This window comes from Lycium ferocissimum, chromosome 10 (genome assembly GCF_029784015.1).
Source record: "Lycium ferocissimum isolate CSIRO_LF1 chromosome 10, AGI_CSIRO_Lferr_CH_V1, whole genome shotgun sequence".
Taxonomy (NCBI): Eukaryota; Viridiplantae; Streptophyta; class Magnoliopsida; order Solanales; family Solanaceae; genus Lycium; species Lycium ferocissimum.
The window spans coordinates 21,960,148-21,981,826 of record NC_081351.1 but is presented as its reverse complement, the minus strand read 5'-3'; the positions used below and the strand labels follow the sequence as shown (position 1 = coordinate 21,981,826).

Genomic DNA, 21,679 nt, shown 5'->3' with positions numbered 1-21,679 from the left:
ATCATATACAACATAAAAACATGCTATTTCTTAAGTCCTTAGTACAAATCAGAAGTTGTATAAACCAAGAATGAGTGACTACTTGTATAACTGGAGATGAAGGCCTTTCCAGCTGAGGTTGGCTGAGAATAGGCTAACTCTGAGCGTTTGAAAACAAAATCCTTGCAAAAACTTTCCCTGCATTAAAAAATGAGAAGCCAGTTCAGACTAAACTTAGATCATAAGCAATGCTAATATATGTGGAGCTTTGGCATTCCAGACTGCAAATGTCGAATAAGGAGTTTCATTTAAAGAGAATAGTTACTACCGCTTTTACCAACTTCAAGTAATTTATTTGACCAATATACAACAATTTTTTGCAGATCACACGGTCACGCAATAGAAAGTATACTGAAATGTTACTAGTGGAGGGCCAATGGCTCGAAACTCGGTTAATAATGGACCTACCCCTCTACCTTCTCAACTTAACAACCAGGCTTTTATCTGCAACATGGTTGACCAGTGACATGCGCCCAACCCACACATCTCGTGTTGCCTTCCTACCACTAGACCAAAGACCTGGGGGCAATCATGAGCGTAGTCAAAAAAAAAATTGACAGAACCAATTTGACATTCAATAAGGTATGGCTGTGCTAAAACGAAAGAAATGACGAGGCATTTTAAATGTTTGGAGCGTTATGAGAAGACAAGCAAGTGGCTTTCTGCTCTTCACTCGAGGCTCCATCAGGGTAGTATTTTATCATGGTGTTAATTGTTAAATACCAAGTTTTAATGGAATGATAGAGGCCCGACAGGGTACTTACACGACCAGGCCATGAAGTTCAATAAAATGTTGTTGACTCTTGCATTTCTTTCAAACTGAAATATGATTTTCTTGAGCTGAGGGTTTAATAGAAACAGCCTCTCTACCCTACAAAGGTAAGGGTAAGGCTTGCTTGCACCCCACCCTCCCCAGAACCCACTTGTGGGACTATACTGGGTATGTCGTTGTTGTTGTTTTGTCACATTCGTTTTCTGTCAAATCTATATGAGTTCTTGTATAAACAGAACGACTTTACTTAAGGATCACTTGAAATGTATGCTGGCCAAACTCTTCCAGATACCAAGAGCAATTGATGCTCAATTACAAAGTTTTCAGTTTCTTCTGTATGACTACAGACATTGAAGACTATATCATTTGGCAATTGAGTTAGAAAACTGACATCATGTTGTGCAACGAAATACCCACTCAGGAATTCCATCATGTTCTCCAATAAGCTTGACTAAAGCATAATCCTTCCCTAATGTTACCTGTTTAAAAAAAAAAAAAAAAAAAAAAAAGCAACGACTTTATCACCATTGACAGCTTAATCATAGCAAATTTAAAACCGCTACAAGTTGAATATAAGCAGTGGGCAAAACCTTCTTAATCATTAAGAAATGGAACTTGGGCCTAACTCAGGCCCAAAAGCTAACTCACGAGATGAGGATTACCCAAGATCATTAAAGGAGATGGCAACCCATTACCTCCGCTAATGTGGGACACTATAATCAACTCTAAACCATCTAGATAGCACTCAGTTATATTCCTCAAAACAATTTCCTTATTAAGACAATTTTTGCTTTGAAAAAAAGAGGTGTTTTGTGTGCCAATGCCTCAATTTTTGTGCCATATCAACTTTTACAAAGAATTATGCCCAAAACTACAATAGCCTTTCTTTCTTTTCCAGTGGTCTTGTTTCTCGGACATGAACTTTATTGTTTAATTGAAACTAAGGAGCAGTTACTAGTTTAAACATCTGACTTTCATCATTTTAACTTCATTGAGCATGGAACTATAATCAATTAAAAACTCCAAGGAACCATAAAAAAATCTGAGAAAGTGAATGGTGTTACCTAGCAGCATCAAGCAAATAGCTGGCGATATGTTTTCTTCTGTTGGAGGGAGTGACCCAAATGGCTCTAATGCCACATAAAGCCAAAACAGCTTCCTTCTCACACAAGATTAATCCACTGAGGCTTTCATCAGATTCTTCACAGCTTTTGGTTGGTCGATTTCTTCTTACCATTTCCCTCTGGAAACTCACTCTTCCGAATTGGATTGTGGTTGAAATCCGTCTTGCTTCTTTCTCAGGTGGAACATTACAACTGCTGACTTCTGGTCCTGAGAGAATCTTATACGCCTTTTTTATCGGCTCTGCCACCAGACATCCAGATATTCTTTGAGAAGATATAAACAGATACACCTGTTAACAGGAGAAATGTTTCAGAGTTTCATTCACAGAGCCTGTCACATAACCAACACACAAATAAGTTTTCATAAAAATTAGTAAGCAAAATGAGGACAGACATTCAATGTCATAGGATGATTAAGAAGCCTCATTGAACTCAAATAACTTACAACTCAAGTTATAAATATAAAATATAGCAGACTAGGAAGCTGGAAAGTTGAAATTTGAGGAAAATTAATTAATGAACAACTTTGAACAATGAAGTTTCTTTCCTATAAGTTTCTTTTTTATGACATCTATAAGTTTCTTATAATTGCAAGAGTAAGAAACTTTGCATAGCTGATGATATATCCACCGATCTCCAAGCTCCATCTCCATCATCTTCACAACTTCCTTTACCTGCCAGCAATACAATCTCTCTACATAAACATGATTAACTACATAAATGTCAATCGAGTAAGTCAAAATACAGCTCTATATGTATAAACAAATAGTATCTGTAAACCTTGTTTCTCTGAGGAGGAGGGTCATCGTCCAGCACCAAGAAAATTCGTCCAATTTCAAGTGAAGGAATTCGGAGAATTCTTTCATTCCGCCAGCCCTGACGTTTTAGCAAAGCTACTTTAATTCTTCATAATTTATTTCATCAAGCACAATAGAAAATTATGACATACAAATTTGTGTTGCCGAATCACCTTAAATCAAATACCATGCGTATAATTCTTGTGAAACGTCTTATGGAACTTTTCATCCTTTTCATCACCTTTGGCATAGTTGAATCCACAGATAGTACAAGTATGCAGTAGAAAAACAGACTGACCGAGTTCCAAATAGAATGGAGCGCACTTTCTCTTCTTATTCAGAATTTTCCCAGACTTCGCCACCTCCATGTTTGGCACAAAATTCTCCAAGTCTATTTCATTGGATGTTTCACCAATTGATGCACCATTTTTTTCACTGCAAAATCAGCTTAGCATAAGCAAAGAACTTCAAGAGCAAATAAAAATGGTCATCAACATTAGGCAGTAACAAACAACTCTGAGATAAAATTTCTTTTCAAATACATGGCCACCATTTAGCACAATACCAATATGTTTGAGAAAAGTAAGAAAATGATTTAAGAAAGACCGAGTGATGATCAAACTTACATAGTCAAAAGCATTTAGATTAGTCTAATGGTGCGATTTTAAGAAACTGTTGTTAAATCATTTTCCCTTATCTGCCTTAGTGATTATGTTTCTTTAAAATAGTTGTTTCACCCTTTGGTCTTATAGAAGAAAGCAAAGGTTAGTATCAACCAAATAAACAAGTTTATTGGAAGTAGATGACAGACGTGATGAACGAGTATGTGTTAGCTCACTTATATATCAATTGATAATCTCCATTTTCTTTTGGGATTTCTACACTTCATAGCCGCCCACCAAAATCATAGCTGGCAAATATATATTTTTTGTTGTATACAAAAACTATACTACATATTTTATACAAAATATTGTATATTTTTGGTATATTTGGCTAGCGAATGTAATTATTTTTGGCCGCCTGGCCAAATGTGTAAATTTCCCTTTTCTTTTTACATCAATGCTCACTTTTTCAAACTGGTAAACCACAATTGCGAACAGAATATTCAACGAAGCTCTCCTAGAGACAGAATTAAATTAAAAAAATCTTGATAAACAACTAGTTGCTAGGTAAAATTTGAACAAAAAAGCAACACCAGGAGTAGGTAATCCATAGAACTGTCCAAAAGCAAAACTAAAAAAACTAAAGAGCAATAGACAATTTGGAAATAAAAACACTACTGGTTCAACTGAACCAGTACTTTAATACAGAGCTCAGATATACAAGCAAAAATCATCAAATTTTCAATAAAAATCACATTTTGAACCCATAATACTAAAAGTGTAACAAGTATAGTGGTAAAATCATAAAGATTGAACCCATCAATTTAAAATTCTAGATTCTCCTCAACTACCAATCAAACACTTTTCTTAGCAGAAATTCCAAGACTCAAAGGGCATTTACAATATAACAGAAGGGGAGAAAAGGGGAAAATTACATAAATGTACCCTTCACCCATCTAGTTTACCAAACATGGCTGAAGTATACACTGCCTATACACTTCAGCTGTATAGTATAAGTAGTGTATAGGTATGTATATTACTAAGTTTAGGTATGTATATTATATGTATAGGTATGTATAAACAACAACAACATATCCAGTGAAATCTCAATCCCTACCTTGGTAGAGTAGAGAGGTTGTTTCCAATAGACCCGCAGTTAAGAATTCAAATTGAACAGCGCATGAGAACGAAATAACAAATGAACCATGGAAACAAAGTAATACAATAGTCAAAGGACAACAAATAGTAACAGAAATTGAAGTGCAAGAAACTACAAGAGTAATACTGCCACTACTAGTATGGAAGGATGTATAGGTATGTATATTATATCTATATTTAGTATAAACTATATACACTACCTATACACTATATACATATTTTGTAAACTAGATTGCCGAATGGTATTTGGCTGCAAAATAATAATAATAATAATAATAATAATAATAATAATTTAGATCATACCAAGTTGAATTTTGAGGTCTTCGTTTGGTATGTAACCAAAATTTCTGGTTGTACCCTTTTATAATCAAACTCATCATTGCAAAAATGAGAAGAAAATGGCTTAAAAGAAGCTGTTAATTTTTTATTGCATGCTTTAATTTCTCTTCTTTCTTCCATTTGATATTTAACTCATATGAATTTTTTTTCTGTACCGAAATTTGTACAAGTATTTTCCCACCTAAAGAGATTTTATTACTAATTGGATACCCAAATGTTTGAATAAAGGCAGTTCAACTACTTATGTTTGTGGAGAAAACTTTTTCTCATATACCTTCTGTTGGGAGTTGAGGGCAGTGGAATACCCAACATTTTAAAAAGAGTGGATATATATAAGAGAAATTGACATAATTAGCAGTCCACCAAAGTAATAGTCAACAAATGTTTTTTTTTTTTACGGAAAAGGGCCAAAAATACCCTCAAACTATTGAAAATGGTGCAAAAATACCCTCCATCCATTTTTTCCCCAACAATTTTTTATCATCCACCTATTGGGTCTAAAATACCCTTATCACCACCTATTGGGTCTAAAATACCCTTATCACTAACGAATCTTTTCATTAAACACGTGTCATTTTTCTATTGGTTGGCTTATAAAATTAATTAAACTAATTAATTTTTGCAATATTGACCAGATAGTGCCCCCCACCCCCCATCCGACCCCCCCCCCCCGTGAAAAAAATATTTTTTTTGAAAAAAAAAAGTTGACTTTTTTTTGCACCCCACCCCGCACCTACCCATCCCCGCACCCCTACCCCACCCCCCCCAATGCAAAAAAAAATATTTTTGAAAAAAAAAAAGTTTTGACGTTTTTTTTTGGGTTTTTTTTAGGGGGAGGGGACGGGGGCGTAGGGTGCGGGGTGGAAAAAAAGTCAACTTTTTTTTTTTCGAAAGGGGAGGGGGCGTAGGGTGTGGGGTTTGACCGGGGGGTGCAAAAAACCCAAAAAAACGTCAAAACTTTGTTTTTCAAAAATATTAATTTTTTTTTGCGTCGGGGTTGGGGGGGGGTGTAGGGTGCGGGGTGGGGTGCAAAAAATATTGTTACGCTTCTCAACTTCCTAGTAAAAAGGACAAGTACCGTAAAATGTCTTGATAAATTAAAATGTATAATGTAATTGAGTTACCAAAAAAAAAATATATCTCACCCTAAAAAACATGGTATATTTTCAACCAAAAATCTAAAAGGCACAAGTGTAGACTACAATTTTTTTTTTTACCCCACCCCGCACCCTACACCTCCCCCGCACCCCTACCCCCCTCCCCCCCGACGTAAAAAAAATTGATATTTTTGAAAAAAAAAGTTTTGACGTTTTTTTTTGGGGGTTTTTGCACCGCCCCTCAAACCCCGCACCTACGCCCCTCCCCTCTTTTTTTTTCACCCCGCACCCTCCCCCCTCCCCCCCCCCCCCCCCCCGCGCCCCTCCCCTCCCCCTCATACGGTCAAAACTTTTTTTTTCAAAAATATTAATTTTTTTTTTTTTTTGCGTCGGGGGGGGGGAGGGGTAGGGGTGCGGGGAGGGGTAGGGTGCGGGGTGGGGTGCAAAAACAAGTCAACTTTTTTTTTCAAAAAAAAAAAAAAAATTCACGGGGTGGGAGGGGGGGTGGGGGAGGGGGGGGTCGTGGGTGGGGGCACTGGTTACCACTGGTCAATTAGTTTAATTAATTTTATAAGCCAACCAATAGAAAAATGCCACGTGTCTAATGAGAATATTCTGTTAGGAATAAGGGTATTTTAGACCCAATAGGTGGATGGTAAGGGTATTTGGGGGCTGAAAGGTGGATGGAGGGTATTTTTGCACCATTTTCAATAGTTCGAGGGTATTTTTGGCCCTTTTCCGTTTTTTTTAATATAAATACATAAAATATATATTTTTGATACATAATAGTGTAGTATTTTTTGTATATTTGGCTAGCGAATGTAAATATTTTTTGGTCGACCAACCAAATGTGTAACTTGCCCTGTATATAATTATATGTAAAAGAAATAACTCACCTTTATATTCAAAATGATATTTTGTATATATTTTTAAGAAAATTGTAACGAAGTGAGATATTGTATTTACTTTTTAAGTGTTGATATCTATGTGTAACAACTCAAACACCTGTTTTGATCAATTGTACTTTATTTCATGCTTTGATGCTATAGCAATGGAAAGTCCATAATTGCGAAGGAGGGTTCCGCAATTGCGATGTTTTAGCTGATATAAAAGAGGGACGATTTAAGTTACAGTTATTACAAAAAGAATCCAAAGTGTCCTATAGAGTGTCTAGCAAAATAGATGTTGATTCTTCAAAAACATGGGTGCAGTTTGTGTTGAACAGAAAATATTACTTTAGCAAGTGGCTTTACGCTTTTTTTCCTTCATCAAAACAGCATAACCAAAATATAAGAGAAAAAAACAGTTATGTTTTCTTGTCTATGGTGTTTTTCGGTTGCTTCATCTATGTCAAGTCAAACATTTTTTATAAGTCTTTTACACGAATCGTTAGTACATTAACTTGTTAAACTACAAATAATTTCGTCAAACCAAGCCTATAGCAGCCAAATTGTATAGTCAAGTCTGATTCGCTTTTTAAAATAATTAAACAGCATAAAATAGATGAATCGTAGATGGTATGCGATTTTGGGTCATGACAGGAAAATAAAAAGGGAAAAATGAAATGTTAGTAAATTAAATTGAGTTTTAAAAGGGCCTTTCAGCTCATTTTTCTCCGAAGAAAGAAGGAAACCAAAGGAAGGGTAATTAACCTTTGGCAGATACACAGGAGCTACTGTTAGCACTTAGCAGCCTAGCCTATCCCCTCATACTTTAATTTAGAGATAATTAGTCCATGCATCTCTCTTTTTTTATTATGCAATCGTTTAGTGGGATAAGGATAATAATCCCTTTATAATGAGATGAGGGATTATTTTATCTCACATTTGGTAATGGGTATTAACTAGTCCCGGAATTATTTTGTCCCACCATTTGTACTAAAAGGGTGGGATTACCATCCCATGTAGAAGTATCCTTGCTTATCTCATCTCGCATACCAAACGACTACTAAGCTACACTAAATGCTCGATCTATAAATCATTGATTAGTTCTAAAAACATGCTTTCGAAATAGCTAAACCAAAAACAACCACATTTACTTTATTGGCCAGGAAAATTCTATCAACTCAATAGTTAGGTAGTTTCAGTTTTACAAAGAATGAATTTATTAGCAATGTCAAGAAAAAGGAATGGGATATTTAAATCTGAACCAAGAACAAATTTCTGTCATGCTATCTATGTCTAGACATTATGGTCTTGACTAAGTCCAGTATCCGAGGATACTCAAAAAATAGAGACGACTCTTTGCCTTCAAGCCCATCCCTGCTCACTCTGTTACTGCCTGCAAGGTTGTTGCACGGGCTTCCACCAATCACTAAGTCAAATCCTCCAATCGAATCAATAAGTTGCTCCAAACGGTCTCCATTCAACTGTTGCACATCATCGAAATCTATAAGATTGCCTCTCTGACTAGTATTCTCCCACCAGCTTCTCACAATATTCCTGTTGACTTCAGATTTTTCCACAGAAACCACATTTTTTAATGGAATCCCGAGACGATAAAGAGCAACTTCAGCACCACCAATGCCTGAGAAGAGTGATAAGACGTTGATACCCTCTGGATACAAGTCCTTCAACACCGATAAATGGTATGCCACCGTGTCGACCTAATCATAATAACATTGATCTCAGTATCATGTTAAAAATTATTCCAAGGGAAAGAAATTGAATAAGTCAAGGGAAGAGTTGCTTCCCAACTTGCAAACCCAAATTTTTATTTTTTTGATAAGTAACTGAAAGAATATTATTGATGTAACGAGGGGGCCAACTTTAAGAAAAAGCTGGACAGAAGTACACCTAAAAAATAACCTTACAGCGAGTGTAAATAACTAAGAAACTCAACCAATGTCTCCGGCTCTAAAACATTTGCCGAGGTTAAGTAGCACCCATAATAGAAGAGTTTTGATCACCCTTGGGATGGAATTTATCTTATAGAAGACCTCTGAATGATCGGGAAGTGGGTAGTGTTGCTGATTTACTTGGTGTAGTGGGGACCTTTACAGGCACCAACACTGCACCTGACACCGTCAAGTGGAGTCACAACACTGATGGTCAGTTTGCAGTGAATAGAATCTACAAGAAAGCTCTAGCTGAGGGGTCAGGAAGGGATGGAGGCCACTGGAACTACATCTGGAAGACTATGGCACCAACTAAGGATAAGTGTTTCTCATGGTTGGTGGCCAAGAAGGCTCGCCTTACTAATGAAGTTCTATAGAAAAAGGGCATATGTATAGCTTCCAGGTGTGTCTTATGTCAGGAGGCAGAGGAGACCAACAATCACCTATTTTTGCATTGCAGGTTCACACCACAGATATGGAGTTTATTCCACTGTTTGAGCAAGGAAGAGTGGACAATGCCCGAACATACGGCAGATCTCCTCAACTGCTGGATTAGAAGGGAAGGCAGTAGAAGTCAAAAGAAGTGGCGGAGAACAGTCCCACAGTGCATCTGGTGGACTGTTTGGAAGGAAAGGAATGATAGAATTTTTGAAGATAAATCTAATTCCATTCAGAAGATTAAATGTAATTGTATTGTATCTTTAGGTTTTTGGTGTAAAGAACAAGGCCCAGATGATGAAGTACAGGTAGTAGATTTTCTAGGAGCAATGTAATTACTTTCTTATGTGTAAGCAACTTTTTGGAGGTGGCCATCATATCCTTAAAGCTGAGGAATACCAAGTTACCAGTTTCAAAAGAAAAAGAAAAAGACCCGAGTTTATGTGGGGGTTTCGGGGTGGGGGGGTGGGGGTGTTAAGTTGAAAACAAGACTTATATATATATATATATATATATGTAAAAATCAAAAGAGAGTTGCTAGGCTAACCTGGAATGAGTTACCAAGCGATTTGTATCTATCAGTCCTACTTATACCACCTCCCCTGGTATGATTCTTTGGAAACCCCAATAGCATTTCAACTTCATCGGGCTCCAAAGGAGCAACTTTGTTTCTCCCAACCCACACCAAATTCCACTTCCGACATTGTTCAAGAACATATTTTTGCACCCTCATAGGTGGCTCACCATCAAAGTCCTCCACAGCTTTTCTGATCCTATCAGTCAATCTTGCACTCCCGATGGCTGTTTGCAAACAGTTTAAGTGTGTTCGTGTATCCCAAGATGGCCACCATTTTTTTGATAGGGGAAGTGCCTCATTAACGGTACGTGGGGGAAGCGGAAGCAAAGGAAATCTGTTTTCAACAGGTAGATTATGAATGTATCCTCTTTTTCTTGCAGCAGCGCAGAAATATTTCGAATCGACAAACTCCGGCTCAATATCATACAAGAATCTGGAAATTCTATCCCACACACCCTTTGGAGCTAGAGCCACGTTTTCATAATAGAAAAAAGGGGGGCCGATAGCTTGCTCTGGAAGAGTTCTTCGGACCGTTCCTGGAACTGATACTGTAGGAACCCCGAATCCAATCATAGGGTTGGGCAAACTAATGGGCTCTTCATCAAAGATAGTCCTTTGCTTTTTGCTTTTGCACAACTGATTGAACATCTTCCTCTTGTTGTATCCACCATTACCATTTGATATATGATTCAGTTTTGGCTGTCACAATGGAAGTAAGGCATCAATTCTATGAAAAATGATAATTTGAAGCTATAAATGCGAACAAAGTTGAAAAGACTGTTAATTCACATGAGTCCATTTCAAAAAATATGGTGAGGGGAAAGCAGACCTTAACATCTTCTGGCAGATAGGGATCTTCTGCTCTTGCCATTTGAGCAGCACAAATGAAATCAGTCAATTCAGCAAGCGATGCTTCTTTACCTAGAAAGTTGTGAAGAGAACATTAATTACCTGGAAAGGAAATCAAAACTATGTGGTGCAGCTCTAAAAAGATATTCGGGAATGTTGCAGCGTCAATAAGTAGATTTTGTTCTAAATGCAACAACATTGATACAAAGATAACGAGGAACTCAACTTAGTAGCATCTACCCTAAAACTTGCATGAATAAGATTTCTTCAGCCAATGATAAAACCTTAGGATAATGAATGCATATCGAAAGCCAAACTAAATGTATAACCAGATATAAGATTTAGATAACATTATTAATGTAGACATCAAAACATAATGTAATATACGCACCACATCTCTCCATTGCTATGGAAACCTCTTCCACTGGGTATCCCATATTTGCCAGAGATAATAATGTCTGCTCTTTTTCAGACAAAGAACTGCTCTCGTCTTTCAAGTAGCACTGCTTAGCAGGATTCTATCACGTGTTGTAAAAGCAAAACGTTAGAAAAGCTTTACATATTTGTGCCAAGATAACTCATAATAGAATCCAGGACCAACAAACATCTTAAATGGCAAAAGAAGTATTATTTCTCTGTCCCCCAAAGAACCTGATGACTGTCAAAGACAGCTACTGAAAGTCTAAAACCACAGGTACCTTCTATTTATTTGTAGTTCTCCACAAATCTGTAAAACTAAACCACCTCGTATTTTACTCATTAAATCTAGTAGGAGAAGAAGCCATGGGTGTTCAAAAATACTATAACTGACATTGAATACACAATGACGTGTTACAGAGATCAAAAAAGCGCTCACATAAAATGACCAAAAGTATCTTTTGAACAAAGACAAACCAGATGGACTATTTTCTACGCCACAGTTAAGACACTGAAAAGAAAAATGGAGAATGGTGTATGATTGAGGACAACATACTATACAGTTGTCTGAGTCGGAGGACCAACTATCTTCCTCATAAACATCATCCAGAATGTTCTCGGTGTATTCAGAATAGCTATCATCAGAACTAATGCTGGCCTCCACCTGAGGGCTAGCAGTGGGCTGTTCTTCAGGAGAGTCTTGAATGACCTGCAATATCCAAGACACACGAAACGTATGATTAAATACTGCTAAAATTTATGCAAACAAATATCATAATTTTTCAATGAAATTTCAGAGCTCATTGACCTCACTGTGAGGGCTCACGTGGACAGGAGGGGAAAATTCTGGTGCGGCATCAAGATTAGATAGGTTCTTGTTAAAAAGCAGGTTGGGATGACAGATTCAATAATATCAAACAGAATGTTCAAGAACTATCCCAGTTGAGTTGCAATGTGGAAATTGGAGGGAAACAAATTGTATTTCAAATTCAAGACAATATGGCTGAGTTCAGAGGGCTTCCTCTAGTTGGTAAAAGGATGGTGGGCCTCCTTTCTAGTAAGTGGATTCCCCGACTATGTATTATCCTCAAGCTGAAGCTTCTGAAGCAGAAATTAAAGAGTGGAATAGAGATTCTTTTGGCAATTTGGAGAAAAGAAAGGATGATGTGTTGAGAAAACTGCAGAGGCTTGAACAGAGAAGAAGGGGAACTGACTCAAGATCAGTTAGCTGAGAAGGCTGGAATTCCGTTGGAACAACAAGGGGTGGCAAAGCTCAAAGAGATTTCTGGAGGCAAAGATCCAAATTGTTATGGCTGAAGGCTGGTGATAAGAACACCAGATTTTTCCATAAAATTGCTAATGCTAATAGGAGAAATGTTTGACAAGCTAAAAATCAACGATAATATAATTGAAGCACAAGAAGGCATCAAAAGGGAGATTGTGAATTTCTATAAAAATCTGTACAAAGAAACTGAAAATTGGAGGCCGTCATTCCGAGCTGTGTGTCCCAGAATCACTGCTGAGGAAAGTGAATGGTCGCAAAGACATTTCTTAACAGAAGAAGTAGAAGAGGTCATAAAATTTGTGAAGGAGAAAAGGCTCCCGGCACAGATGGTGTCAATAAAGCTTTCTAGAAATATTGCTGGTCAGTGATAAAAGTAAAACATACTAAGAGCTTCAATGCTGTTGTTGGCAGAAAGGGTGGAAATAGCATTGAAGAAGCTGGTGGCCGACAAACAAATAGCCTTCACTAAAGGGAGACAAATTGCAGATGTTGTACTTATTGCAAATGAGTGTTTGGATGCAAAGGAAGAGGCAAAGAGAAGCTGGTATATTGTGTAAGCTCCAATAACAAGTCAAATTGACAAATCAAATGATGAGACATGTAATTTTTGGAAAAAAATATTGCCACTTATAATCAACAAAAGGAGATACAATAATTTAAAAAATCAAATATCAATTTCCTATCTCCCCAAACTTCTTCTACGTCCAAGCACCCCATTAGATTAGTCTCCCAACCCTCCATCTTTTTACTTCACAATTCACCTTTTAATAGTAATAATGGCCTTTTGAAGCAAAATTAGTGAGTGTTGTAGTCTCTGTAGGCACCGACGAAGTACCATATTAATACTTTATAACAATAACTCACTCTTCCAATTGAAAAGCTTGGCTAGTTCAATATATTCCTGCCGTTATGCCTAAACTTGATCCTGAACCTCATAGACCCAAAAGAAAGTATGTGAAAATCATGTTGCGGAAATTGATTCATAGTGTCTTTTTAATTGTTTCTTAGTTTCTGGATTGTGATTGCAACATCTGTCTGAAATTAATCTCCAGTTTTCTAAAAGGGGAACTTTTCTCAGAATTATATCGAATCTCCTTCTGCTTCTGGGTGGTGGGTTCTGTTAATTTGTTTGGTAATGGCAACAGTGTTGGATATGAGTTTTGTGGAGTTGAAGGTTGTTTCTATGCGTTGGTGCTGGTCTCTGTGGAGTTGATGGCGTCAGCGTTGGTGGAGGGTTTTGCGGAGTTGATAACTCCTTTCCCATCCTTAAAGGTCAATAAGGATGGCAAAGGAGAGAAAATCTGGATTACAATTAAGGGTAAATTAGGAGTTTGATCCCTTAGCAGCTGGATATGGGTTACATCTTACAACCTCAAAAGCAATTATATTCCACACGTGTTTCCAGGTCATATACAGGTGCTTAAAATACGTACTTTTACTAACAAGAGGTGTCGTGTCTATAGGGTCACTAAGATAGTTGAAGTGTCTATATGACAGTTTGTGACAAGTTTAAGGGTCTATGTATTTTGCTATTCTAAGTCTTTCCTATATACACAAGAAATGAGTTCTTGACATATTAATGATTTTAGTTCTTAACACTCACCTCAAGCTGGAGCATACATATTGTGAGCTCTTAACATGCCACAAATATACTAAACTCCGGAGCCACAAAGTGATTTTGTAAGAATATTTGCTCAATGATGATTTGAGTTCAGGAAACCAGTCACAATGCACTCTGACTCAATCTTTTGTCAAATAAAATGACAATCAACTTCTATATGTTTCATTCTTTAACGAAACAATGTGTATTGCAACTTGATTGTCACATATCAATTACATGGGTAATAGAAAGAGGTATTCGATCCCTTACATATGATGAAGGTAGGATTCCTGTTCCATTGGTCTGAACTACCATTATTTTATTTATTTTTGGAATAAGAAGAAATTGCTTTCGTGTGAGATCATGAAGAGGAAAAAGAAGATTTTTCCGGGAAAGGAAATAGTCCTTTTTAGTTGATACAGAGAAAGTGAAGGAACTTTTGGACATAAGAGAACCTTTTTTAGCGGAAAAGAATTAGAGGAAGCATTAGTAAAGGGAGAGAAATTACAGAGTAAGGAGAAAGAATTTTAGGAACTCCAACCCAAACTCTTGGCTCTAATAATAGAAATTTCAAAGTAGGGAGGGCTCTGAGAGAATTCAACGGAGTGCGCCGGTCGTGTAAAAAGTAGGAGCACCCGTCACCGAAGATATAGTGGCACCTAACCGTTCGCCGGACAGATGAACAGTGCTTGAACGCGAAGAGGAGCACTAATTAATGGAGATAGGAGTTGTGCTAGACACCAAAAGTAAGAAGAAAAGAATAAATAATTGCCAAGACGGCAATACAAAAGCGGAAGCTATTTGAGTCTCTACTAAGATCTTAAAGTCTCCGATACCATGTGAAGAAAAGAGAAGGAAGTGAGTTTCGGGAATGAATTGCTCGATTGTTCCCTCAAGCATTTTGGGGTTCATATAGTGTTTACAAGTAATCTTAAAAGGAGAGGAAAGTAAGTCCTAAGAATTCTTATTCCTGTTTACAATATTATAGGGATTCTAGACTTTTCCTATGTACACAAGGAATAGGTTCTTGGCATATCAATAATTTTCTAATTCTGAACAATAGGCAACTATTAGAAGAGCAAAATTTGGTTGCCAAAGGAGGGGTGGATTGAACAAGAATATCTTCACTCTCTCATATATTTACCCTCTACTACAAAATCTAAAATGACCAGCTTGGAAACAATGAGGCAGACATTACGCACCTTGAATGTCAAAAGAGCATCCAGCACCAAGTCTGAATTTTCTCCTGCAGTCCGAAGTCAAATAACATAAATACCATAATCGAAAAATCGAACTTTAAGTTGCATAAAGACTTGGTATATTCAAATACCATTTTGCTCTATTGCTTTTGCAATAGACTCTTCAGGAAATCCCATCACTACAAACTGCTGAATGAACTTGGACAGGGAAGGTCCTGATGATGAGCTTGCCTTCACGCAAGAGAAGACCAAAAGAGACAACAAGTTGAGATGCAATGAATTGAATTATTTTCTGCATTTCTTTTTTAGTTCAAAAAAAGATGCCCTTGACAACAAAGACCAGTAGATATCAATATAGGCTTAAAGCATTTACCTCCCCATCACCAATAACAGCATGCTGTCCAGTAGTTATATCCCTGCATGAAGAATATGTTGCATCCTGTATTTCTTGTATTTCTAATTCATCTTCAGTATCCCAGTCAATTTTGTCACTGTCTTCTTCAGAAAGACCTTTGTCCTGCACGGGATTGAACAAGAAGTAAAAAGTATAAATGTTTTTCCTCAATTTATCAAAATATGAATAAACAAGGACCATATATTTTGTTTTCTGATCTGTACGACCAGAAGGAAGTCGAACAACTGCCCAGTACTAGAGAAACTTACCATTTCTCAAGGTAAGCCTGAATAGAACTCTAAATTGTTCAGCAAGAAGAATAATTGGGCACCCTACATAACACCAGAAGGTAAACGTGAATAACTGCCATTAAAGCTCCACAGAACAATCATCAAAGCAAAAGTTAGCCCATCAAATCTCACACAGGAAACTCAAAAACAAAAATTTCTTCATGTCTTGACATAAAGACATGAGGAGATTGCACTTATGTTCTTTCCTTTTGGAAACAAAACACGACCTCCAAAGAATATTCTGGATAACTTCTCTAGCAAATCAACAACAAGACAAAATCAAATTTCCAATCTCATTCACTAAAATATTGGAAGGAAACAAAGAGACCTTGCTCCTAAATTTATTTTTTTGTTTAATAAAATGACTTTGCTCCTAAATTTAAACATGTACTACTCAGTATTATAACTTTTTAACTCCTAATACTATTTAGCATGCACTCTAATCATTATTTTAATGTTGAAAGATGAGTTAATTATTTGTGATGCTAGAATAAGAGGAATTAAAGGATAATCTATGCCCGTTACGTTTTCATTTGATAATCCTTCATGCTTTAATCTGGGTCTTACCCACATAATTTCAAATTATTTGTGTCTTTAAGTCCATATTTGATTTCAACTTAGGTTGCAACTCATCCAAAACTTATATTAAAAGCCCTCCTCAAACAGGTTGTGTTTGATGCAATCAATGACAAGAATCATTTTTCTTTTATCAATTTAGTCGTGCACAGCTCTAAACCTGTCTGGTTCCGGGGCTTGATCCCCCGCACAAATCTAGACCTGATACTGTTATGTTGCATCATTTTTGTATTTAAGATGATTTATTTGAACCTTGTCACACTGTCAAACGTTTCAAACAATCATACAGTGATGTTGTATGTTTGGTATCCGCACTTTCTAAAGATTGACTATTTTCCTCAATATGTACAAAGAGTGAGACAAAGGTTCAAATGATGCATCTAAACCTTTACTAGAAAATATAAATTAGCATATTCAGTTCGCATCCTAACCTCCTAATTCATCCCAATAATATATCTTGGCACTTTCCAAGAGCAACATTGAAAAGGAGAATAAAAACAATATTTCCACATAATATGGTCACTAAAAGACACATTAATTTGAACTAGATAAAGGGGAGGCACATAGATTTGGTGTCAGCTATTATTTATCGTCTAATCAATTTTTTATCCTTTTAAGATAACAACTATAACCCCATACCTTCAGCAAGAAAGGGAAAAGGCCAATACAGACACAACAGTATAAAGACAATTCGGCATCTTCTTATTTAACTCTCACCACCCCCCCCCCCCACACACACACACACACACACACAACAAATGCTGTACATTTTTTTTTGAATATCTATAAACACTCCTCCTAGTTTATGATTATAAACTCATAATCACAGCTGCAGGGTATCTTTTTGTGTCTGTTCTTCTCATTATATGTAACCAGCTATAGCTGTATTGGGTATTCTTTTTGTTGTATTTTAACAAATATCATTTTCATCTATTAGTTGCAATATACCTTCCTAATTTCAATAAGATATCAACCTTTAGGTGAGTCGCGTTGAAGACCTGTCAGATAAAAATGATGCTTATTGTGTAATTATTTTTTATCAAATAGAGTAAATTTTATTCAAACCAGTCCTGCAAGGAGTACAAAACAGTTTAGTATTACAGTTCCTCCCCTATTCCTCATATCATCCAAAAAATCCAATAGGTTTGTTAAATTTTCTACCCAGAAAATAGACAGATTCCAAGTAAAATGCATGTCCAAACTAGTGCTCGAACTAATTGAAGCACATGCATGTCAGGTTGAGCCAACAGAAATAAAAGTTTCAAATAATAAAACTGAAAATCTCACTGATCTGTACACACTGAGGTAACAAACCGAAATATGAGCGAAATTATATTTGTAAAGAAACTAAGCAACATCAAAAAGAAACACATATTAGCTATTTTTGTAAGGAAATCTGATGCTTATATGAATTTGGGAGCTATATTACGGGAGATGACCTAATGCTTGGGGCGGGTGCAAGTGGTGGCAGTACAACTGTTGGAAGCTTGATCTTCGGAAGGAGGACACGAGTTTCATTAACTACATTCAGACCCCTTAAGTGTAGTTCCTTAATTATGCATTTTACCCCAAATCTTATTGTAATACCAGTGTTGTCAAAGACGCGTTTTAGCCCTAAAGCAAGGCTCAAAACGTGTTGAGCGCTTCGCCTCGCTTAATGTGCGCTTCAATGTCATCACCAAGGATCTAAGACATATTTTTCCTTGCCAATGAGCGTGTCCTGAGGAGGCGACACTAAACAATTGATATTTCACTTTATCGTAGAAAAAATTTCAACTTCTCTGTCCATATATTTGTTATTCATGCTTATAATTATTAGTCTTGGACTAAACATATAGATTTGTATTTTTTCTCCAGTTGCGCCTTTTTTCATTAAAGCCTAGGCTTTATCTGCGATTTGCGCTTAAAGCCCCAATGGACCTTAGAGCTTTTTTGCGCTTTTCACTTTTGATAACATTGTGTAATACTCCCTCCGTTTCAAATTGTTTGTCTTACTTCTCTTTTTAGCCCGTTTCAAAAAGAATGTCTCTTTCCTTTTCTGAAAACCCTTAAATTCCAACTTTCCACATGGCATGTTTAAGACCACAAGATTAATGGGCATTTTGGTACATTTTACATATCTTTAATTTAAGACCACAAAATTCAAAAGTCTTCCTTACTTTCTTAAACTTCGTGCCTAAAAACCTGATCTTTCCATTTTTGACAACTCTTAAATTCCAGCTTCCCCCATGGCATGTTTAAACCACAAGATTAAAGGGCATTTTGGTACGACAAAATTCAAAAGTCTTCTTTACTTTCTTAAATTTCGTGCCAAGTCAAAACCAGACAAACATTTTACAGGGAGTAGTTACTTTTAGACCCATTAGCTAGCTAGGATTCTTTAGTATATATATTTTGTTGGTGTAACCATTTTAGAGTTTTATCAATGGAAATCATCTGTTAGTTCTCTTAATATAGCTTTAGCTCAGCTTAGTTTTTAGCTAGATTTTAGCTCAAATTTCATTCTGCAACAAAATTGGAATAATAATAAAAGCAACAATAAACTTAAGCCATCAAATTAGAAAATTTAGGGCAAAAATTGGGCTACAAGATAACCTGAAATTGCACAATCAAATGAGAAGATAAAGAGAGCTCAAAAATCAAAAACACCGAAATTGAAAAAAAAAAAAAAAACGAAAGCAACAGATAGAAATTAACACACTGAAGTAACGAAACCAAAATATGAGAGACATTATATTTGTAGAGAGATTGAACATATAATTAGCTATTTTTTGTAAGTAAAATGGAATAATAATGAAAAGCAACCATGAATTTAAGCAACATGCATGTCAGGTTTGATCCAACAGAAATAAAAAATTTAAATAATAAAACTGAAAAAAATCTCACTGAACTTCAACAAAATGAGGTACACACTGACATTATACATGCAATGTAACTAATCAACAAAAAATTTAATACATATGATCTAATTTTTGTAAGTAAATCGTAATAATAATGAAATAAACCATGAATTTAAGCCATTAAATTGTAAAAATTAGGGCAAAACTTGAACTACAAGATAACCTGAAATTGCAGAGTCAAATGAGAAATTACATTTATAGAGAAAACTGAGCAACAAAATATAAACACACATATTAGCTATTTTAATTGAACTAATTGAAGCACTTTGCATGTCAGAATTTTAAAAAATTAAACTGAAAAAAGTACACACTGATATTATATATGTAGTGTAACTAATCAACAAAAAAATTAATACATATGATCTAATTTTTGTAAGTAAATCGTAATAATAATGAAAGCAAACATGAATTTAAGCTATCAAATTAGAAAAATTAGGGCAAAACTTGAGCTACAAGATAACCTGAAATTGCAGAGTCAAATGAGAAATTATATTTATAGAGAAAACTGAGCAACAAAATATAAACACATATATTAGCTATTTTAATTAAACTAATTGAAGCACATTGCATGTCAGAATTTTAAAAAATTAAACTGCAAAAAATCTAACACTGAACTTCAACAAAAATAAGTATACACTGACATTATATATGTAGTGTAACTAATCAACAAAAATTTTTAAAAAAAAATTAAAACATATGAGCTAATTTTTGTAAGTAAATCTGAATAATAATGAAAACAAACATGAATTTAAGCTATCAAAATAGAAAAATTAGGGCAAAAATTTAGCTACAAAATAACCTGAATTGCACAGTCAAATGAAAATTTTAAGTCATGTTGCTGCGTTTTAAGCATTTAATTAAAGAAGTTGAAAATTGAAAATTGAAATTGAAAATTGAAAATTTAATTTAAGCATATACCTGGTGTGAAGATCAAGAGAGAAGAGTTGTTGTTGGCATTTTGTTGCTATGTGGCTTTTTTTTTTTTTTTTTTTTTTAGAGAGAGAGAGGGGAAAAAAAAAAAAAGGATTCTTCTAGATATTTTTTTTTAAGAGAAAACGACAAAAGTGACTCCATGTGTTTCAGGGGAGGTTCAAAATACTCCACTTAAAGGAGCCGTTTGGACATGATTTGAAATTATGAGATGAAATCATGATTTGAAATTATATTTAGACATGTAATTTGAAATAAAAATCTCAATAAGTTGTGAAAACTATCAAATATTCTCAATTCTTATACAATATTAGCAAATAAGCAAGTCATAGTTCATAACAAAACTAATATGCTACTAGAAGGCGTTTCTAAAAAAATATAATATCAATTGATCAAACTTTAGTTCAATAAAAAAGAAAATTTAACATGAATAGTAATGTAACTACTCTTTAATATAATTCTCTCATATGGTAGATATAAATAAATGTTGGTAAATGGTTGGTGGGGGTAATTGTTAAAAATATCTACCAACTTATGAGTCTTTTTTTTTAGAAAATATAAACTTAAGGGTCAAGTTTTATATTTAAAAGTTTTGAAATCATGATTTGAAAAATCATGGTTTGAAACCCCAAATCATGCCTTTTTGGATGATTTGGGATTTCAAATCATGATTTGAGAGACGCAATGCATGTCCAAACACTGATTTCATCTCATGACTTCAAATCGCATGTCCAAACGCCTACTAAATATGCACTAAACTGTTTTGGTCCATTGAGTATGCTGTGAGTTAACAAAAATGGTCCCATATGTTTGAGGGTAGGTTAAAGAACCAAAACTGTTAAGTGGAACTGTTCTGAACCTATCCTCAAACATAAAAGACCATTTTTATTAACTTGCAGCAAATTCAAAGGATCAAAACTATTAAGTGCATACTTAAGGGATTATTTTGAACCTATTCTCAGATATAAGGGATCATTTATGTCGTTTCTAGTGATAAATAAACTACTATCTTGCCCTTACATGAAGCTTGATTTTACAAAAATGTCCTTGGTAGACATGTGTTTGGTATGAAGGAAAATATTTTTTCTGGAAAATGTTTTATTTGAAAAAGTAGTTTACTCGCTTATTTCTAGTGTTTGGTAAGTAAGCGGAAATGTATTATCTCAAGATATTATATGTACTCTACAAAAAATATTACAAAAGAAATTAGGACCAACAGGATATGTATATGTAATTATTAATGATAAATAGAAACTTAACCTAATTTATTTAGTCATTTGAACAACCCAACTATAATTTTTAAAATGTAACCTTTTATTTATGATAACTAGCAAAATCATATGTTATATTTTAACTATAATTTTGAACTATTTTATATATAAATTTTAATAATTTTGTTGTACAGCGATTTATGAATGCGTTAAATACTCTCCATGTTTTCGAGTTCTCATTTCAATATT

At 35.3% G+C, this 21,679-nt stretch overlaps 1 protein-coding gene and 1 pseudogene across 3 annotated transcripts; both read right to left on the bottom strand.

Moving 5' to 3' along the window:
- Window positions 1–1,871: 1,871 nt before the first annotated feature.
- On the bottom strand, window positions 1,872–4,979 carry LOC132035195 (protein CHROMOSOME TRANSMISSION FIDELITY 7-like; annotated as a pseudogene).
- Window positions 4,980–8,014: 3,035 nt separating this feature from the next.
- On the bottom strand, window positions 8,015–20,256 carry LOC132032818 (DNA (cytosine-5)-methyltransferase DRM2-like). 3 transcript variants are annotated; one of them, XM_059422572.1, is made up of 10 exons: window positions 20,208–20,256; window positions 15,793–15,855; window positions 15,503–15,646; window positions 15,261–15,360; window positions 15,133–15,176; window positions 11,602–11,754; window positions 11,020–11,146; window positions 10,609–10,700; window positions 9,750–10,478; window positions 8,015–8,533 (listed from the first exon to the last, which is right to left on the bottom strand). In XM_059422572.1, the coding sequence occupies exons 2-10, from the start codon at window positions 15,793–15,795 to the stop codon at window positions 8,099–8,101; spliced, it is 1,827 nt and encodes a 608-aa protein (XP_059278555.1). In that variant the 5' UTR covers window positions 15,796–15,855; window positions 20,208–20,256; the 3' UTR covers window positions 8,015–8,098. The 3 variants fall into 3 exon arrangements, with proteins under 3 accessions (XP_059278555.1, XP_059278556.1, XP_059278557.1); XM_059422573.1 differs by lacking the exon at window positions 20,208–20,256 and adding an exon at window positions 20,089–20,149; XM_059422574.1 differs by lacking the exon at window positions 20,208–20,256 and adding an exon at window positions 17,029–17,073.
- Between the last annotated feature and the right edge of the window lie 1,423 nt (window positions 20,257–21,679).

Excerpts from the sequence above, each read along its gene's own strand:
- LOC132032818 (XM_059422572.1), bottom strand. Across the intron at positions 11,147-11,601 it reads CCGACTCAGACAACTGTATA|AATCCTGCTAAGCAGTGCTA; the intron begins GTATGTTGTCCT and ends AACACGTGATAG. Across the intron at positions 8,534-9,749 it reads CGCTTGGTAACTCATTCCAG|GTCGACACGGTGGCATACCA; the intron begins GTTAGCCTAGCA and ends TATTATGATTAG.